At 35.3% G+C, this 18,230-nt stretch overlaps 1 protein-coding gene across 3 annotated transcripts in view; it reads left to right on the forward strand.

Moving 5' to 3' along the window:
• SLC4A4 (solute carrier family 4 (sodium bicarbonate cotransporter), member 4) overlaps window positions 1-18,230 on the forward strand; it is a 343,922-nt gene that overhangs the window by 311,386 nt on the left and 14,306 nt on the right. For 2 of the 3 annotated variants that reach the window (XM_011927128.1, XM_011927127.1), the window contains exons 18-22: window positions 2,546-2,724; window positions 3,870-3,942; window positions 11,396-11,464; window positions 13,965-14,138; window positions 16,365-16,526. In XM_011927128.1, the coding sequence (XP_011782518.1) occupies window positions 2,546-2,724; window positions 3,870-3,942; window positions 11,396-11,464; window positions 13,965-14,138; window positions 16,365-16,526 (657 nt within the window). The remainder of the gene's footprint in view (window positions 1-2,545; window positions 2,725-3,869; window positions 3,943-11,395; window positions 11,465-13,964; window positions 14,139-16,364; window positions 16,527-18,230) is intronic. The other variant, XM_011927129.1, reaches the window with a different exon arrangement.

Raw genomic sequence — 18,230 nt, forward strand, 5'->3', positions numbered from 1 at the left:
TGATTTAGTCTAAAGAGGGCTTAAAAATTCTGTGATGTCTCTACTGTTTTTCTCCTTTTTCCCTCCCCACAAATGTTTCTCATGTCTGCAAATTAACAATAAAGTTTTACATTTGTTTCATGGCTAAATAAGAGTTTATAGTTGCCAATAAGGGGAGTATATGCATGCTATTTGTCCATTTCTAAAAATAAACATTTATTGAGAATCAGCTGTGCATCATGCACTCTGCTAAGGTATTCAGAATACAGAGAAAATAAGATACAGTCCAGGTCCTCATGTTACTTACGTTCTAATGTCAAAGACAGATGAATACATATATAATTTCAGAATTAGTGTGATGAGGGCTGTGATAGAGGAAGGCGTAAAATGAAAAACAGGGAAACATAAAGGAGGAGAACTAACCCAACTTGACTTACTTATCTCACCTAGGTTAAGGCAGGAAAACCTACCAGAAAAGATGAGGGTTAATTGAAGTCTTAAGGATAAATAGGACTGAGCGAGAGAAAGAACAAAGGAAGAGTAGAGGTTATTCTGGGTAGGGGAGGCTATGTGGGCAAACACACAAAAGGTATCAGTGAAAGAAACACATATGAGGCATTGCAGGTGGTTGAAAGTGGTGGTGGCACAGGATCCAATCTGGAGAGAGATGAAAGATGAGGCTGCAGATGTGAACAGAGGCCAGATCATGAATGCTCCATAGTGAGGTTCTAGACACACAAACAGGCAGGAGAGAGAGAATTCTGTAGGCTCCACCTTAAGGTATAGCCAGAACCCAGCCGCTTCTTACCATCTTCACTGCCACCACTCTGGTTCTAATCATCACAATTTCTTCCAATGGTTATGTAGTCTTACTATCCTTTCCCTATTTACCTAACACAGCAGCCAGTGTGTTTAGAACATAAGCAAACCGTGACCCTCCTCCATTTCAAACCCTCCAGTGGTTTCCTATTACACTCATCCTACAAGCCTAGGTTCTGATAGTTCTCCATAGTACTTATTACTATGTGAGATGCTGCATATTTTACTTTTTTGTGGTATTCATTGTCGTCTCCCTCCGTGGAATGGAAACTCCATGAGGGAAAGATTTTTTTGTCTGTTTTATTCACAGATGTGTCACCAGCATGGTACTAAGTTGTCAGTCAATATTCACTGAAAGAATGAATGACTGAAATCTCAGATATATCATGGTATTCACCTCATTAGTCATTATTGAACAAATTTATTTCAGCTCATCCCACCTCTGCCCTCCTTTCCTCTGCCTTACACCACTCTCAATTCAAGCTATTATGCCTTCCTGAAAAAAACTGGTTTTATGAATATATATTAACCTATATTCATAATCCCAAGTAGATTTTTGTTTTTAGCCAAGCCTGGGCTAGGTGAATACATGCTTTTCTTTCTTGTACCAGCTCCGCTTGCCTGTGATGAGTTCTCAGAACATGATTAGATCCATGTGTGCGAGCCAGGGGTGAAATCTTGGCATTTCAGTGAGAGGAGAGCAGTGTTGTGACGAACTGTAACAAGATCTGAATGATAACAGTCACCAGGTTCCTAGTGTAAATCACATCCTCATTTATTAAAACCAGCGTCTTTATTCCTTGGATTGGTCATATTCTGGCTCTTGGCAGTGCTGCTTCCATGCTGTGAAAATGGACTGCTCTATTTTCTCAGGCTCCGTAGGGGTATCAAGTATTTGATTTCTTCATAAATAGAGCAAAGAAATAGAACCATAGAATAACATTGGGGACACATTTAACAATATTTATTTCATGAGTAAAAAAGCTAGACCTTTTGTTACATTGTCTGCTCTTCCAGTCAGTAAATGTTATTGTGACCATTGGGCAATGTTTGAAATCGGCCTATTCTGATTAAGGGAGTGTCTATTACCTTAATGATGATATATAATAGGTGGTTAAACATTTCCTTTCATATATTATGAAAGCTGAGAAATGGCCTACATACCTTCTCAATCTTGCTTTCGGATCCTTATGTAAGTTGATGAACAGCATACTACTCAGCGCCGTCCAGCAGAGAAGGCAGGGTGCCTGCTTTCAAGGTGCTTATTATGTTTATCTTAACAACAACAACCAGTACCACTACTGCCGCTATCACTGTTTGTTAAGCACCTATGACATTGACAACTGCGGTTTAAATTGCTACAAGATGCTTTGCCTCTGTTACTTCAGTGAATGGTCTTAATTCCTCTATGGAGTGGGCATATATATCTCCATTGTTCTGATTAGAAAATTGTATACAGAGAGGTTAGGAATAAAGAAATAATAAGTGTATCTTTGACTTAAGTCTTAGACAATTATTCAACGCTGTGGTAGAGAAGGTCTCTAACATAGCAGCTGTAAGAGGCAGCTGTATGTTTAATTGCTAGGGGGAATAATACAAAGAAGATAAAGTCCCTTCCTTCAGGGAGTTTGACTTACCAAGCAAAGTAAGTCGGTTTCCTTTGGTCATCTTAATTCCCCTCTGGAAATATGACTAGATAGCAAATATGAGTCTTTTCTTCACATGGTTTTGTTATCTCTTTCTACAGAAAGGAGCAGGGTATCACTTGGATCTCTTCTGGGTGGCCATCCTCATGGTGATATGCTCCCTCATGGCTCTTCCGTGGTATGTAGCTGCTACGGTCATCTCCATTGCTCACATCGACAGTCTGAAAATGGAGACAGAGACTTCTGCGCCTGGAGAACAACCAAAGTTTCTAGGAGTGAGGTGTGTTAACTCAGAGGAAAAGGACTCGCCAAAACACGCTGTGCACACATCTATGTGGCAATCTTAAGGAAATGGGCAGATTTGGAGGAGACAGGGCTTGTGATGATTAATTTATTCCTATATATTTTTGTTCCAGAAAGGACTAAATTTTCATCAGAGGTTTCAGTGATTTTTTTAGTTTACTCCTCATGATATATCATTTTCATGGATTTCCAAAAGGCTAAATGTTGCAACATAAAAACACAACCAGATTACTTTCTTTCCTCAACATGCAGGTGATTTTGGTGCCGCAGTGTTTACTGTATCACAGTCATGTATGAAGGCCCTAAAACTCTTGAGTCTGCTTATGACTTTTAAGATTCTGTAAAGGGAAAGATATTGTTATTTTCCAATTCATTTTCTGTCCCCATAAACACTGAACAACTTCAACCTCCAACTGGTCAATTTGGGTAGCTGTGAAGGGCAGGAGTAAAAGGTTTTCATACTCTGCTGAGCACTTTTTACTGCACATTTCTGCTCATAAGTGCTTGGGTAGAGAGCTCACATGACACAGCCATCGTTTCCCACGCCAAAACAGTGGGTGATTCTTTTTTGGGGGGTGGGGGAGGGGGTGTAGGATGGGAATTATATTTGTTGAAAAGTACTTTTGTTGTTGTAGATTTGGAAATTAGACTGATGTGATTTATTGTGCTAATGAAATTTCCTTGAGCTGTTTGTTAATTAGAATATGGGACAATGTAATATCTGTCTCCTATGAAAGAAGGTGTAAGGGTAATTACACAAGAGGATAAATTGCTTTAAAAAATAAGGTCTTCAAAGAGGCCAGTAATTGATGGACCAAGAGCAAGTGATTTTTCTTTCTTAATTCTAAAAGGAGCAAAAGATTTAGCAGGATTACTTCTTTCTTCATGAATTCAAATCACATATTGCAATCACTTTAAGATTTTTTTTTATAGTTATGTTGAGTTTATACACCATCCTTGAGGTACTAATTACGTGATACCAACACCTTTGTTGCTTTAGCCAAACACTGATTTTGTCAATGTGTAGTTTTTTTGTTTTTTTTTTTTTTTTTGAAGGTGAAAAGACAAGAGCATGTTTATGAAGACAAGAGGTAGATTGGTAATCTTTTGATTTGGTTTCAGGGAACAAAGAGTCACTGGAACCCTTGTGTTTATTCTGACTGGTCTGTCAGTCTTTATGGCTCCCATCTTGAAGGTAAATATGTGAAACATTCATCTCTTCCTTCTTCTCAGAACACTGACATATAATTGGACATGTGAAGAGTGAAATTCCTTATGAGATATTTGCAAGATTCTCATCAGTTCTGGAACACATTGAAGCAGGGGTCAAGTAGAAAGAGGGCTTTAAATAGCTTTTGTCTTGATTTCCTTCTCAGTCTTTCATCCCCTCCCTTATCCTTAGTTTTGCAGTTACTTGATTGAACTGTATTAAATTAACAATATCCAAACTTTCTGATCTGTGAAAACAGTTTCATGCAATTGAATTAGACTGATCATCTCCCCCTCCTCCACACAGATATTTTTTATTCTCCTTATCTTTTATACATTCTTTCTTCTATCACCTTCCATTTGCTTATATCCAAATCTTGTCCCTCTTCCCTCATTAGACTCCTAAATAACATGAGTGATGCAGGATGACCATTTTGAAATTTTTCGACTATTGTTAATTATTACTTTGTTTCTATTTTATTTGAATCAGACGACCTCGTAATTCACAAAGGTAAATCAGAGTAAAATTACTGACTCATAATTAGAAAGCTTTAGAAATGAACTTTTGAAGAAGAAAATTTGTATGATACAGCTTGTTTAGAAAATTAGGAGTCAATATATAGGTTTATTGATGGGTTGGATATCTGCCTAGATAGATAAATATAAACTGTATGTGAAAACCTATTAAGAAGTAGGAAAAAAAACTAATGAAAGTTAGTGTATACCTCTTCATGAAGCTTCCAGTTTTCTTCTGTGATGCAAACATTTTATTTTTTTCAATCATATAAACATGCTTGTGAATTATTGATAATTTGTATCTTATGCTTTGTACCACAGTACAAAGCATGAAAGTCACCCGTGGACCTAACAGCTATAAACAACCACTGCTAATGATGTCCTAACAAATTTTCTCTTAAAATGTTTATTTTTAAACAATTTTAATTTTAAAGACTTTTAAAATGTTCATTTAATTACATAAGTAGTGGGGCAGTACAATCTTCTGAAGAATTCAAACAATATAGAAGTACAAAAAGTGAAAAGCAAAAGCCCTCTGTTTCTCTAAAATTAGCAAATTTTATGTCCGTTGCCAATCAGATGAAGTTGAGGCAATGGAACTGTAATATCTTTGACCTATAAATAAGACTAAGATTGCCTTCAGGGTGTTTAGACTGATGTATACAGTGCACACAAAATACTTGTTAAACAGTTAAAATATGTAATTATTCATCTTTTTTCCTTGGTTTCCACAATGTCAATTAACTGGTTTAATTAATTTCTGACTGGATTCATGAGGAATATGTATCTTATCTTACACAAGACGTTAAGATGAAAAATAACCTCAGAAAAGTTGTTTCTGACTAGGTATAGAGGGCCTTAAAAGAGTACAGAGCTTATGTTCTGCAGGGATAGAGGGAAACCTTTTGTCACCTTTGCCAGTGCAAAGCAAGTTATGGAATAGATGTGAAGGTGTGGTGACTTTCACAGCATCGAATCTGCTGCCAAATGCTTTATGTTTCTCTGTTATCCTATAGGCACCAGCACATCAGCTGGTGGAAAGCCTAATGACAGCGTTACCTTTTAGGCAATGGAACCTCATCTAGTGAGATCATTTTTAGAGAGTTCATTGCAGATAATTATGAACCTATGTTGTGAGAGGCTCTCCTAGAAATGAATTTTCCCTGTGGGTTCCTTGAAGGTGGGCTCACTTCAAGCAGCTGCAGAGTTTCTTTTATGAGCTCTTTTTGTGCTCAGTCACTGGTGAGGAATAAATGGGCAGAAATCTTTTCATCAGTTCTAATTTACTTATCACATCTCCCATTTTTCTTTTATTTTTATATTATTTCTTTTCATTAATACAGTATAAAATCGTAATTCAAAAAAGTCAGATGTGTTTAAAAGTTCCTTTTGTGTGTATACGTTATAGCAGATTGGCTTTATTCCTAGAGAATCTGACAGTTGAGTAATCATGGATGATTCCAAGGGGACACAGAGAACAGACACTGTATAATTACTATTTTTAGGAGAGATGCAAGACTTACATTTTCAACAACGCCTCTTCCTAACTATTTTCTCACCCTGCACCCAAATATGGCTGCAGAGGAGTTAAAGCTGAAAGTTCTTTTGTTCTTTACAATGATTCTTTTCACCCCTGATAGGCAAAGTGCCTTAGTATTTACAGAAACAGATTAGAATGTAGAGAAAGAAGGCAAGGCAGAGAGCTGTAAGAGATCAGTGAACATGAGCTTTCTTTTCCTTTGACTTTCCTTAATTAACCCATACCTAGGCTCACCCTCATTCAGCTGCTAGTGTCCATGATTGTGACTATTTCCACCTGGCAATTTTGCGTTAACCCAAAGAGTCATTGTAAGAATAAAGGAAAAATGCAGTCCAACAAACGTTTTTATTAAGCAAGGTTTTCCCCAAAAGATGGGAAATGAAATTGTTTTGGCAATATAGTTTATAGCATACTGTACAAAACCTATACTTAAAAACAACAAGAATAAAATAGTCAAGGATTCACAGTTGTGATTCCTTACTTCAGTAAGTTAGGCTATTCCTTCTGGAATCACAACTCCTGATAAAGTCAGCTACTTTCAGATCATGTACCATTGAGGTTTGGTAAGTTATGTGCATTTATCACAAATCCCTTGTTAGCTCATTTGAAAAGTCAATACAGGAAGAAGCAGATATTGAGGGTACAGTTTAACTAAAACCTAAGTTATGACTAAGTGAGAGTCAAGATTAACAATTAACCTTAGAATTCACACAGAAAGTGGTGTCAGGGGTTATGCTGGAGTAGGGAACCTTTTTTCCTCCCCTTTGTGACTATGTGTTTTTTTAGAGAACTAGAGGACAACTTAAGAGAATCATTTTACTTAAGAGTCTGTCTTTGAAAGGGCAGATCAAATGCATGGGAAAAGAGAAATGTCTTACTTTTACTTTTTAAAATGAAATGGCTCAACACCATTTCTGCAAACTCCATACATCCCTCACAAGTTTGATGGTCTCAGATGATCCTAGTAATTTTCTTTCATGCATTAAGCAGTGTAGGAAGTTGTTTCCCCTGCCTGTTTATGCAAGCTTACTTTGAACATGAAGTTTTTCATTTTTTATTTTGATCTCTTTGCCAAGATATTTTATGTAGAAGAAGGTAAGGAATTACAATTTTAGGTTCACGAGGATACCCCATTGACCCTAGCCAGCAACAGTCATGCATGCCTCAAAGGCACTGAATGTAACAGCTGATTCAGTAGTGAACTGTTGGGAAGGAAGAATAACTGGCATCCAGAGCTGGTTAAACAGCTTAGTTCTGTGTTTCTGCAGCAGAAATATTGCCTGGTAAGTGAGTATTCTGTATGGGGAAACCAGAGGAGGCTAAAGAGCATCAAAAAGATGAAAGGCACTTCCTTGAGCTTACTTTTCCCATTTTTCTGGCAAGTCTGAAGAAATAAGAATCAAGTGAAGTTCACTGCTACTTTTGTTGCCCTTGCTTGAAATAGTTTATTTCAAGTTAATTAGGAGTAGTCATATTTATCTTTAATATTTGTTTAGTGTTCTAAAATCAGGAGAGCATTTAATTTGTATTTGGAAAATGTTTGTTGAGCTTCTACAATATGCCACAATATGTCTGTTTGTTCAGTGCCAGGGAAATAAAGCAAAATGGTGGAGATGATGGTGATGCTGATGATGATGATGATAACAGTAGCTGCCATTTATTGAGCTTGGCATTTGATTAAGGGCTCAGCACAGATTTTTAAAATTTAGTCCTTCAATGAATGACACCTACAAAAGAATTGTCTCTATTTTACAGATAAGAAAATTTATTAGTGACTTTCCAGGTCACAAAGTTCATAAATAATAGAGTCAAAATGTGAATTCAGGCAGTTCTGACATGAAAGCCAATCTCGTAACCCTCAGGGTTTTCAACCATTTAAAACAAAACATAGTACCTGCTCTCAAAGAACTCATTCACTTTCATTTTCCATGAGATGATCTTCAGCTTCTTTGATCCAACTTCTAATCCTCTCATGTACAGATAAATACAGCATTTTCACAAACTCCTCATCATACCTCATTCCAGTTTCTTCAATGACTAGGAACCAGATTGCAAGTCAATACTTCCTTATCAGCTTAGATTTTCAAGATTTAAGGGAATTAGGATATTATTTGAATAACATGTTTCTGAATATAGTTGTTATTGCTGAAAGGGCAATATAATAGAACTTAAATAAAACCAGGGCTTTGAGTCTGGCCTTTGCAGCCATTCTTTTGGTCTGTACTCCTGCCATTTTCCACCCTGACCACTGAGGACCAAAGAGAGTTCTGTTGGGCAATTGTAGGCTTCTCAACTTGCCAGTCAGGTCCTCGTGATGATTATGACATTAATATCCCCTTTATCATTTATCATCTATTCAGAACCAGGCCCTGGACTACATATTTTATGTGATATAGTCTTTATCATACCTTCTTTTGAATGAGAATACTGAGGATAAGAAAAGTTAATAATTTTCTCAATGTTACAGAAGTGGTAGGGCCAGAATTTGAAACTAGGCCTGTCTGACTTGTGTGCCCATGCTCTTAATCAGGATCTCATTCTGGGTTGTACATTCACATGTGTGCACACACACACGCATACACATACATGCACACATGCGTGTGTGCGCACACACACACACACACACATAGTGACCATTACTCTGCTAGAAGATCTCACTGTCCTACCTAATTCTGGTTGCACAACTACACTCTACCCTTGTTTTTAAATTTACCCTTTCTCGTTGACTCTTCTGGGAATATTCAAATACTATCAGCACATCAAAGGGAGGTATAAGTGAAAAAGAGTAGAACTGTGTTCACTAGAATTTGAAAAATTTGGTGACATGGTCTGAATATGTTAACCGCTATTTTGATTTTATCTCAATTATTCCATCGGCTTGTAGGAGCAATATTTGATTTCATGTATGGTAATCTTATTTATAATTTACTTTTGTGCTTTCTGGGTATGATTGGTTGTCTATAAAATTTCCTTTACATAATTTTATCATTTGGCAGTTCTTGATATGCCTGTAAGCCTGGTATGCTTTGTGCTGTTTATGTTTTAATTATTCCTGTCTTGCTTTGTAAAAATATCTACCTACTATTATTATGTAAATTATACTGGTTTAACTTAAGATGGAATTCCATCTTCTTAAAATGCATCTTCTCTTTCCTCCTTTGAGAAATTTCTATTACAAGAAATGATTATTTTGTGATGAATTTTTAAAGACTGACCTCCTGTGACTCATGAACTAAATCCAATAAAAAGTATCCTCTAACCCAATAATTCTGTCAAGTTTCATCAAAGTTTCCATACTGGAAGATTTTTAATGAGGTGTTGCATTATCATAAGGAAAATGGCAAATTTCAAAAGATATATTTTTATGACATTGAAATTGGCCCAAAGTCAACTTAATAGCCTTCTTTATATGTATTATTTCCTTTTCGACAAAGAATAACTGTTTAAAAAACATCTTCATGTCTAAAGCTATTTTTCTACCCACAACCCATGCCATTCTGTGTTACTGACACCTTCTGATTTTATTTTGTTGTAGATTTGGTGATATCTGTAATCATAAATTCACATAGAATGGACCTAAGCACCAAGGCAAAAGTGTCCTTCACTTTGACATTAGAACCACATTAGAAAAAACATTTAGCTAAGCCTAGCTGAGGAGTGGGGTTGAGGCCAGGGATGGTCCCTTTGTGGTAGCTTTCTTTCAAGCTAGACAAATGCTTTACCCAGATTAAAAAGTAACTACTGCAGGAATTCTAACTAGTTTTCCATGGTTGAACTATACTTCTCTTTTCCCTTCTTACTTTTCTTTCCTTCCAGCCGCCCCACCCCCACCACCCACCAAATTACAAATGAAATGACAAGAAAAATGGAAGATGTTTAAAAAATGAATCAAAGCTATGAAATGATCCTTCTCTTAGTTTTATTTTTTTACTTTATGGTACATTTATACACAAGAATCACAAGGAATAGAAACATGTACATTGCAAAAAAATGAAGGCATGTGTCAGAAATAAAAGAGGCTTGAGTGTGATATGTTCACCTCTTTGTGGTGACTGTTAGGTATTACAGCTTCCCCAGCAGGAACATCATCCCTCCTACCCCCATCAACATTCTATGTCACTTTTATTTTTTTCTGACATCAAGAGCAAAATTAGCTACATTAGAATTGCTAGTCTTTTTTGAAGAAGCATTTGATTTTATGTGTGTGTGTGTATATATATATGTATATTTATTTCACATAAATTTAAGCATCCCTATGGCTAACCAATAAAAATTGGAAATATTTGTTACACATTTTAGAATTTACTCATTCTCGAATAGTGGCCAAAGAGTCTCAGATAGGGAACTACTTTAGACAATCACAAGGAGAGGCTGATAGAAATTATGCTTAGTACGTGCAGTATTTTTAAAATTACTCTAAAGCCATATTATGTTTTCTGGTTACAACAGCCTCCTTTATGTGGATTTGGTAAGACTGGCCTTAATTGACTTGCGGTTTTAGTATTTTAGCTTTGAAAAATCCTGAAATTACTTGAACTTCTTTTCAAATTGTAAGGTTGAGAACCTTTTGTTTTTCAAACAGAAGACTTCCCAGAAACAGAATCATCCTTGATTTGCTTAGTTTCCTCAGTACTAGGGACATTTCAAAGGTCTAGGAATAGATACAGTTTACAGTCATCACTTCTCCTTGTTAAAACACTTTGTATTAATATAAAATATTTTTGCTAGTTAATGCATGAAAAGGTATTAATTCAGTTTTAAAAGATGTGTATTAATCCATGTGTGTAATTAATTGCTTCCAGGTGCTCCAGGGTCCTTTCAAGCAGTGTTCTTTTTAGTTAGTTCTCATAATATTCACAGGAAGTGAGGGCACAGTCTTTTGATGTTTATTTTATTGAAAGAGGCATATATACACCAAGCTGATAGATGATATGGCAAAAATTATTAAGGACAAAAATCAACAAACTATATTGAAAGGAACTTGGTCTCAAGAGTGAGGCAACCATCTATTAATGTCTCTATTTCTGTCTACCTCACAGTCCATACAAGCTTCTGGTTTACATAGTCATTCCTTTTCAGGATAAAGGGAAACAGAACTTTTCCTCCATTAATTAAAAAAAGGTATTAGTAAGGTCATGCATGCTCACAAAAAAACAAGCATCCAACGAAAGTTGAAAGTCCTTTTTACCCTTCTTCATTTATTTCTCTTACAAAGAGTTTAGAAGTTCATCAATTGACTAGTAAAGCATACTAGTTAGAGGTCACTATGTTATTCTATCCTATATTTTAGTTTTAGATTTAGCCTTCATTTAAATGATTCCTCTTCATTCCTCTTTTTTCTTATTATCGTTTTTAACTTTTGTCCAATTTTTTTTCTTTCTAGTTTATACCCATGCCTGTACTCTATGGTGTGTTCCTGTATATGGGAGTAGCATCCCTTAATGGTGTGCAGGTAAGTTTTTGAACAGCAATGTAAGTACAGTAGTGTTTTTCTAGTAATAAGAATAGTCCAGTAACAGATCTTTGAAGAAAAGTGCTAATCCTTATTAACTGCTGCGTTTGTAAAATGCATTTATTTTCCACTTCACCATTCACCTGCTTTTCATTTCTGGTTTAATCGACAGGTTAGCCAGTATTAGCAAAAGTTACCATACATACTCATTTTTGAAATAGGCTGTTAAAAGTCATTTAACCAAGAAAGCGAGAGGCTATAATCTTTCTTTTCCTCCCCCCTTACCCATCTTTATCTCCTTTTTACCGTCTCAGGAAGGATACCTAACCCTTTCTGTGTGTCTTCAAGGCCGTATTTATCCATTTGCCTTAACTGTATACTAAGAACAGGGTATTGATTTGCTTTTCACATGGCTATGATCGATAATCAAAAGTTTTTTACCAACCAAAGAATCAAGTCAATGTGGTTGATGTATTGCTGTTGTTGAAAACTTTAGCTATTCGTAACTTTGGGAAAACTGACACACTTTTAATAAAATCATTATCAGCTGGGCACGGTGGTGCACACTTTTAGTCTCAGCTACTTGGGAGGCTGGGGTGAAAGGTTCACTTGAACCTGAGTTTTAGTGCAGCCTCAACAACATAGTGAGAACCTGTCTCTTTAAAAAAAAAAATCATTAGGGAAAACTTTGTAAGGGACTTTGTCTTTCAGTTGGGTTTTAATTTAATTGGCACCAGGAAACTGGAAGTACTTATGCTGTTTTCTGGCACCTTGTTAACTGTAGCTTTATTTAGCACTTAGTAACATTTTAATGGGAAAAGACTGCATGTCCTGTGAACATCGTAAGAATTTATTTGAACCCCTTCAAAATAGTCTTTGCTTTTGCTTATCAAATTCAGATTAATTTAGTTTTAAAGTCAGATAGAACTGGGCAAGTGGCCAGACCACCAAAGAGAGAAAAGGCTACTTTACTTTTCTCTGTTTAGGTCTGCTGAGTAGAGTTCATCATCTTTTGGATATTTGTTACAAAATACAAGGTGGTTCTTCATAGACTGGACTAGATGAATGTGAGTTTATTTGTGCTCATGAAACTTTTGAGAAGTATAAATTTGTAAAAATATCTTATTTTTATCTGCCATTGTAAATATTCTTTATTTTCCAAAATGGAAAAATATGAAACAGAAATGGCCCGCCGACGAATAGTTCCTATTTTTGTTTGTCCTTGACGACCTGGTCTAGATCAGAAGTTTAATTCTGTGTGTTTTAGGGGCTTTATTGGTTGAAACTCAGTGCATGTTTATTTAATTAAAAAGAAGAAAAAATCAACCACATAGTAAGGATGGGGAAAAACAACCAGGGTCTAGCTAGTAGATTTCTTAAATTCTGCAATGCTGTTGCCTCTAATGGCTTTTCTCTTTCTTTCTCCATTCTCCCTTGTTTAAACCGTTTTGGTGAGATTTGATTTAGCAAGTTTTGTAATTTGTAAAGAAATTTTGTAACTCAAACTTTATAAATGAGAAGGTCCCCACCAGTCAAAAATAATTCTAGAGGGAAAAAGAAAACCCTTTAAGTAAGAAATCACTAGAGAAGATTGTGATGGTCTAATTTACTTTTGCACTTCTTTCCCTCCAGAAAGAAAATAGAGATATTATTTCAGAGTTCATATTGCATGATTATTCAATTCAATAGCTATTTACTGAGCATCTTTCATTGAAAGATCCTGTGATAGGTTCTTGAATATCTTCCCGTTTGTCACTGGCAAGGTCAATTCGGCAGTTATTCTTTGAAGCACAGCACCTGGCACACAGATGCTCAGTAGTTATTTCAATAGCTGTTTATACATGACCATGCGATAGCCTCTCTTAGGTTCAGATGTTGACCCTGAAACTCACTGTAGTATTCATATAGCTTTTCTCTGAAAAGAAATGGTGATAGATTGCTGAGTGTATTAGTCAAGGTATGCCACTCAGATAAATAATACGGAATTTATGAAAACATAATGTATTCCCATTTTTAAGTTGAATACTTCCTTTATATCCTTAAAACATTCCTGAAATGTGTTAATATATGATGCATAGTATCATCTCCTCTTTTTTCAGATAAGACAACTGAGGCAGAGTAAGATACATGAGTTAGACGTCTTCCTTCAGCATATTATTACTAAAATAGGCAAAAGATCCTCTTTCCTGAGACTCAGAGAGTAAAAATAGAAATTAGGAGATGAGCTCCTAGAATTTATGTTTTGCTTTGTGACTTTATTCTTTAGTGGCCGCTTTTTCTTACACATCTACGTAACATTCCCACAATATAATAACAAAGATTTGAAGACTTGTGCTTTAGTGTGCTTGACTAAATTTCTGCATTCCTTCACCATTCCTTTGTCCTCTGAAAAGGGCATTGCTTGCCTAAATTATAGAATATAAATCAGTAATGATTAGTTAGGCATAGTGGAAATGTAATGCAGTAATGCATTTGGACTCCTTTCCTCTTTCCTCCCCAGTTCATGGATCGTCTGAAGCTGCTTCTGATGCCTCTGAAGCATCAGCCTGACTTTATCTACCTGCGTCATGTTCCCCTGCGCAGAGTCCACCTGTTCACTTTCCTGCAGGTGTTGTGTCTGGCCCTGCTATGGATCCTCAAGTCAACAGTGGCTGCTATCATTTTTCCAGTAATGGTAGGGATTCCTTTAATTCGATGTACCTGTGAGATTATATGGGTATCGTGGTTATCATTATATGGAAGACTCACATGTCTTTTATGTATTGTTCCAAATTTTTCCAGCTTTGACCTCATCACTTTGATCAGTTGTAATTTACATTTCCCCTGGTTATGGTTGTCTAGGGGACCTTAGAATCAGGCTCACCTGAGTTCATATACTGGCCTTGGTTCATGCTCATCAGTAAACTTCCTTGAACTACTATTAATTCATCAGTAAAATGGGGGTTGCATTGTTGTTTTTCTGAGCATCAAAAATGACTATCAAACGTGTAGCACAATGCCTGACACATAGTAGACACCAGTGCATGTTAATTACTTTTTAAATGTTGTACAATAGAATTAATCTAAGTAAGAGCGTAGGACATTTCAGTTCAAGTAATAAAGAAGTGCTTGGCAACTTGTGAGAACTCATCCAGTACATGAGAAGAAATGGAGTGAGAAGTTCACTTTTTACATTTCTTGTGGTTTGCATAATGCTAAGTTTAAAGATAAGGTGGGACTTTCTATCCTTGTCATAATATGATGAGAAACAAGGTAAAGCAACTACTGTTTCACTCTGAGTCACAAGTGAAAGAAGAGAAAAAGAAATTTTGTATTTGGCTTCATTACTGAATTTTATACTTTACCATAACTCTTCACTTCTTGAAAAAAAATGCATTTATGTACACTTAAAGCAAGTTACAAAGGGAGCCTCGAGTCTGTTTTATCTCCCCCGCAGGTTTGAAAACAGAATTTTCCTACACTTACCACATTTTATTTTTATAAAAATCCTCTTACTCTTAGCCAGGATTATTATTTTATTTTTTGTATTTGTTGTTTGAAATTTTTTTTCTCCCAAGGATGCAAGAAAAAATGGATATTAAATACTAGTCATATTTGTTGGGTCAGATTTTTTTTCTTAATGGTGCCTTATGTCTTTCTTTCCTTTTTTTTAAAAAAAACTATATTAACTTACTGAAAAGCACACTGAGTACGAGAAACACTCAGATTTACCTATTAGTGTTATCTGCCTACCTACAAATTTTGCTGAAACCAAGAAAACTGAAGCTAGAGCAGGATACATTTGAATTATATCCAATAAATCACTTTTTGCTTGTACTAAATAATAATTTTTAAATGCTTTACTTTTCTAAAGTGTTTTTGTCTTTTCAGAACTTTTATTTGGTCACAAAAGAATTCCGTAATAGAAGTTAGGACAGATGTTATTTATTTCTCTAAGCGATGAGGAAACTGTCATATCGAGAGCATGAGGCTGATAAAGACAACTGCTTAATTTGAAGCAAGTCAGGATGACTATAACTTGCTGCATATTAATTTTAATGTAGAATAAAGATATCTTAAGTCTACCTTCAGAAGTATCTTAATGTACCTTCAGAAGTTCTTCTTCAAGAGCAATTCATAGAACCAGAAATACACAGGTCAAGAATATTTGTTTTGGAAGCAGACAACTGGGGCCCTTTGTATTATTCAATTATCTGGGTTCATCTCCCTCACAGACATTAAGGATCTTGGACAACGTACTTAATGTCTCTAACCTTCAGTTTCCTCAGCTGTTTGACAGAAATAATAACACCTAATTTTGGGGTTTGTTTTGAAGAATAAATGAGATAATATTGCCTAAGAGTTTAATATAGTGTCTAGGACATGTTAAGTATTCAGTTAATGGTGGTGATTGAAGTAGCCCAGTGAATGAAATGGTCTGTGCATATTCAAATACTACCTCATTGTGAATACTCTGAAGATGTCTCAGTGTTCTATGTGTCGTACAGATTTTCTTGATTGCTAAAAACCTTTATAACATTTTAATTTTTAATACTTAGAAATCATATGTCAGCTATTTTTTGACTTTAAACTTTTAATTATTTTATTTAAAATCTCACATGGAAGGAAATGGTTTTGAAAAACAGTCCTTTCACATTAAAATTCTAATTGAATGTGATCATGCATTTCAGTGAACAAAACACAGTGAGTTTCAACTAAGACTTTTATGAAACAACTTCCCCATGTAGAAAGTTATGAGAGTTCACTTGGTATAAGTCCATACTGTCAAGATCAGGTCTGTCATACTCTATCTAGCCTTACACAAAGTAGGTTTCTGTGGACTTTGATAGGAGAGTATCTGTGCTTGCTGTGACTTCATCTGACATGGTTTCTTCCATACTTTTAATATTTGCTCTTTCAGATCTTGGCACTTGTAGCTGTCAGAAAAGGCATGGACTACCTCTTCTCCCAGCACGACCTCAGCTTCCTCGATGATGTCATTCCAGAAAAGGACAAGAAAAAGAAGGAGGATGAGAAGAAAAAGAAAAAGAAGAAGGGAAGTCTGGACAGTGACAATGATGATGTAAGGAACTTTCCAAATTCCAAAGGAAAGCTAGTTAAAGAAACAAATGTGAAAATTGTCCCTTTTTATACCTGATGTGAAATGGAGGGCTGAGTTCTAAGAATGTTTATCTGGACATGTGATATTTTACTCATTTCACATCCCTTTGCCCTTTATATTCTCTCTTTGGTTTTTTATATTTTCTGAAGTCTTTCTGTAACCATTAATACCCTAATAATGACATAATGACTAATAATGACTTCTAAAAAATTTTAAAATCCACCACATTAAAAAAGTTCTGATCTCATAAAGGAAGTTTGCTTAGTAATGCTATAAAATGTATTTGGTTTCTATTAATAATTCAGGGCTTATATTTGAGATAATAACTCAATTTTATGTAATTTTAAGCCTAATGTGGATAGATGTCGATGATCTCACTTTGTATAATCTATGAATCTATTTGAGTAGGCTCTCCACCAAAGTTCTATGCTGTTATATTAATAATAGCATTATATTTATACTAATATGATTTAGCATTATTTTTCTGTAGCTCTTCAATAAAAAGAAAAGGGAATTGGAGTTTGGGGTCTTTTTACATAATTATAGTGGTTAGTGTCATAGTCCAGAGGGTCCTCCTCCAATTAGGTGATTAAGTTGAGAAGTAAAATTTTGCCCAATTTTTTCTTTAGGAGACCAGCTCACAGAAATACAGATTCTCCAGTAGGGATCTGTAATCTGCTAGGAGAAAAACTGGGATTTTTTTACTTTAACACATGCACACACCTTATTCCAGTAGCCTTTTGAAAAGATTGCCAAAATAATGTTTTCCATTTGAAAATTTGCTCTGGATTTTACACAGTGCAGTATCACAAACAATTTTTTGTGCATCATTACCAATTCTAAAGTAGGAATATTGTTAATTGTTAGTTTCTACTTAGTATTTGATAACTTTGATTGATCATTGCATACCTTATCCTTAATTGTCTCAATAGCTTGTTATCACAGTATTTATTTTTGTTCCCATTTTACAGATGAGGAAATTTAGACTGAGAAATGTTAAATATTTTATAAAATTTTAAAGCTTTATTGAGGTATGATTGACAAAATTGTATATATGTAAGGTGAGGCTTTGACATGTATATTTAAATCATTTTTCTAATTGTACACAGCCATAATGGCAAAGCCAAAACTCAAATCCAGGCCTCTGGTTATTTCCAACTGGTCAGGCTGTCTGATTGTATTATTTTTGTAGAACTTGGAAATGGTACAGTGAAAGAAGGCAAGAGACAGAATTGGATTTCACATAAATTGATTCAATAAGAAAAAGGCTTAATGCATGAGGCACATTTAGCTAAAGAGAAAAAGAGGTGAAAAGAGCTTTATGACTGTCATTGTCCATCTACAATAAGAACAGGTGTATAGATTTTGTTTCCAATGGTGACAGAAAAAGAATGTGTTTAAACTATGGCAGAGATTAAGATGGAATAGTCCAAAGAATGATATGTGTATACATTTAATAGAAATTAAAATTTGAAATGAATTTTTGGACCACTCAAGACCAAAAAAAAAAAAAGGTGCCTGAAATATTAAAATAATTAAAGCAGTATTTTGTCCAAAATAAATATGTCAACTTACGTACATGGACATCAGATTTAAAGTTCATTACACATTATGAATGTATGAAGTGGGGGATTATGGAATCCCCCTCTCTAAAGATTTTTAAGA

This window comes from Colobus angolensis, unplaced genomic scaffold (genome assembly GCF_000951035.1).
Source record: "Colobus angolensis palliatus isolate OR3802 unplaced genomic scaffold, Cang.pa_1.0 Scaffold70, whole genome shotgun sequence".
NCBI classification, from domain to species: domain Eukaryota; kingdom Metazoa; phylum Chordata; class Mammalia; order Primates; family Cercopithecidae; genus Colobus; species Colobus angolensis.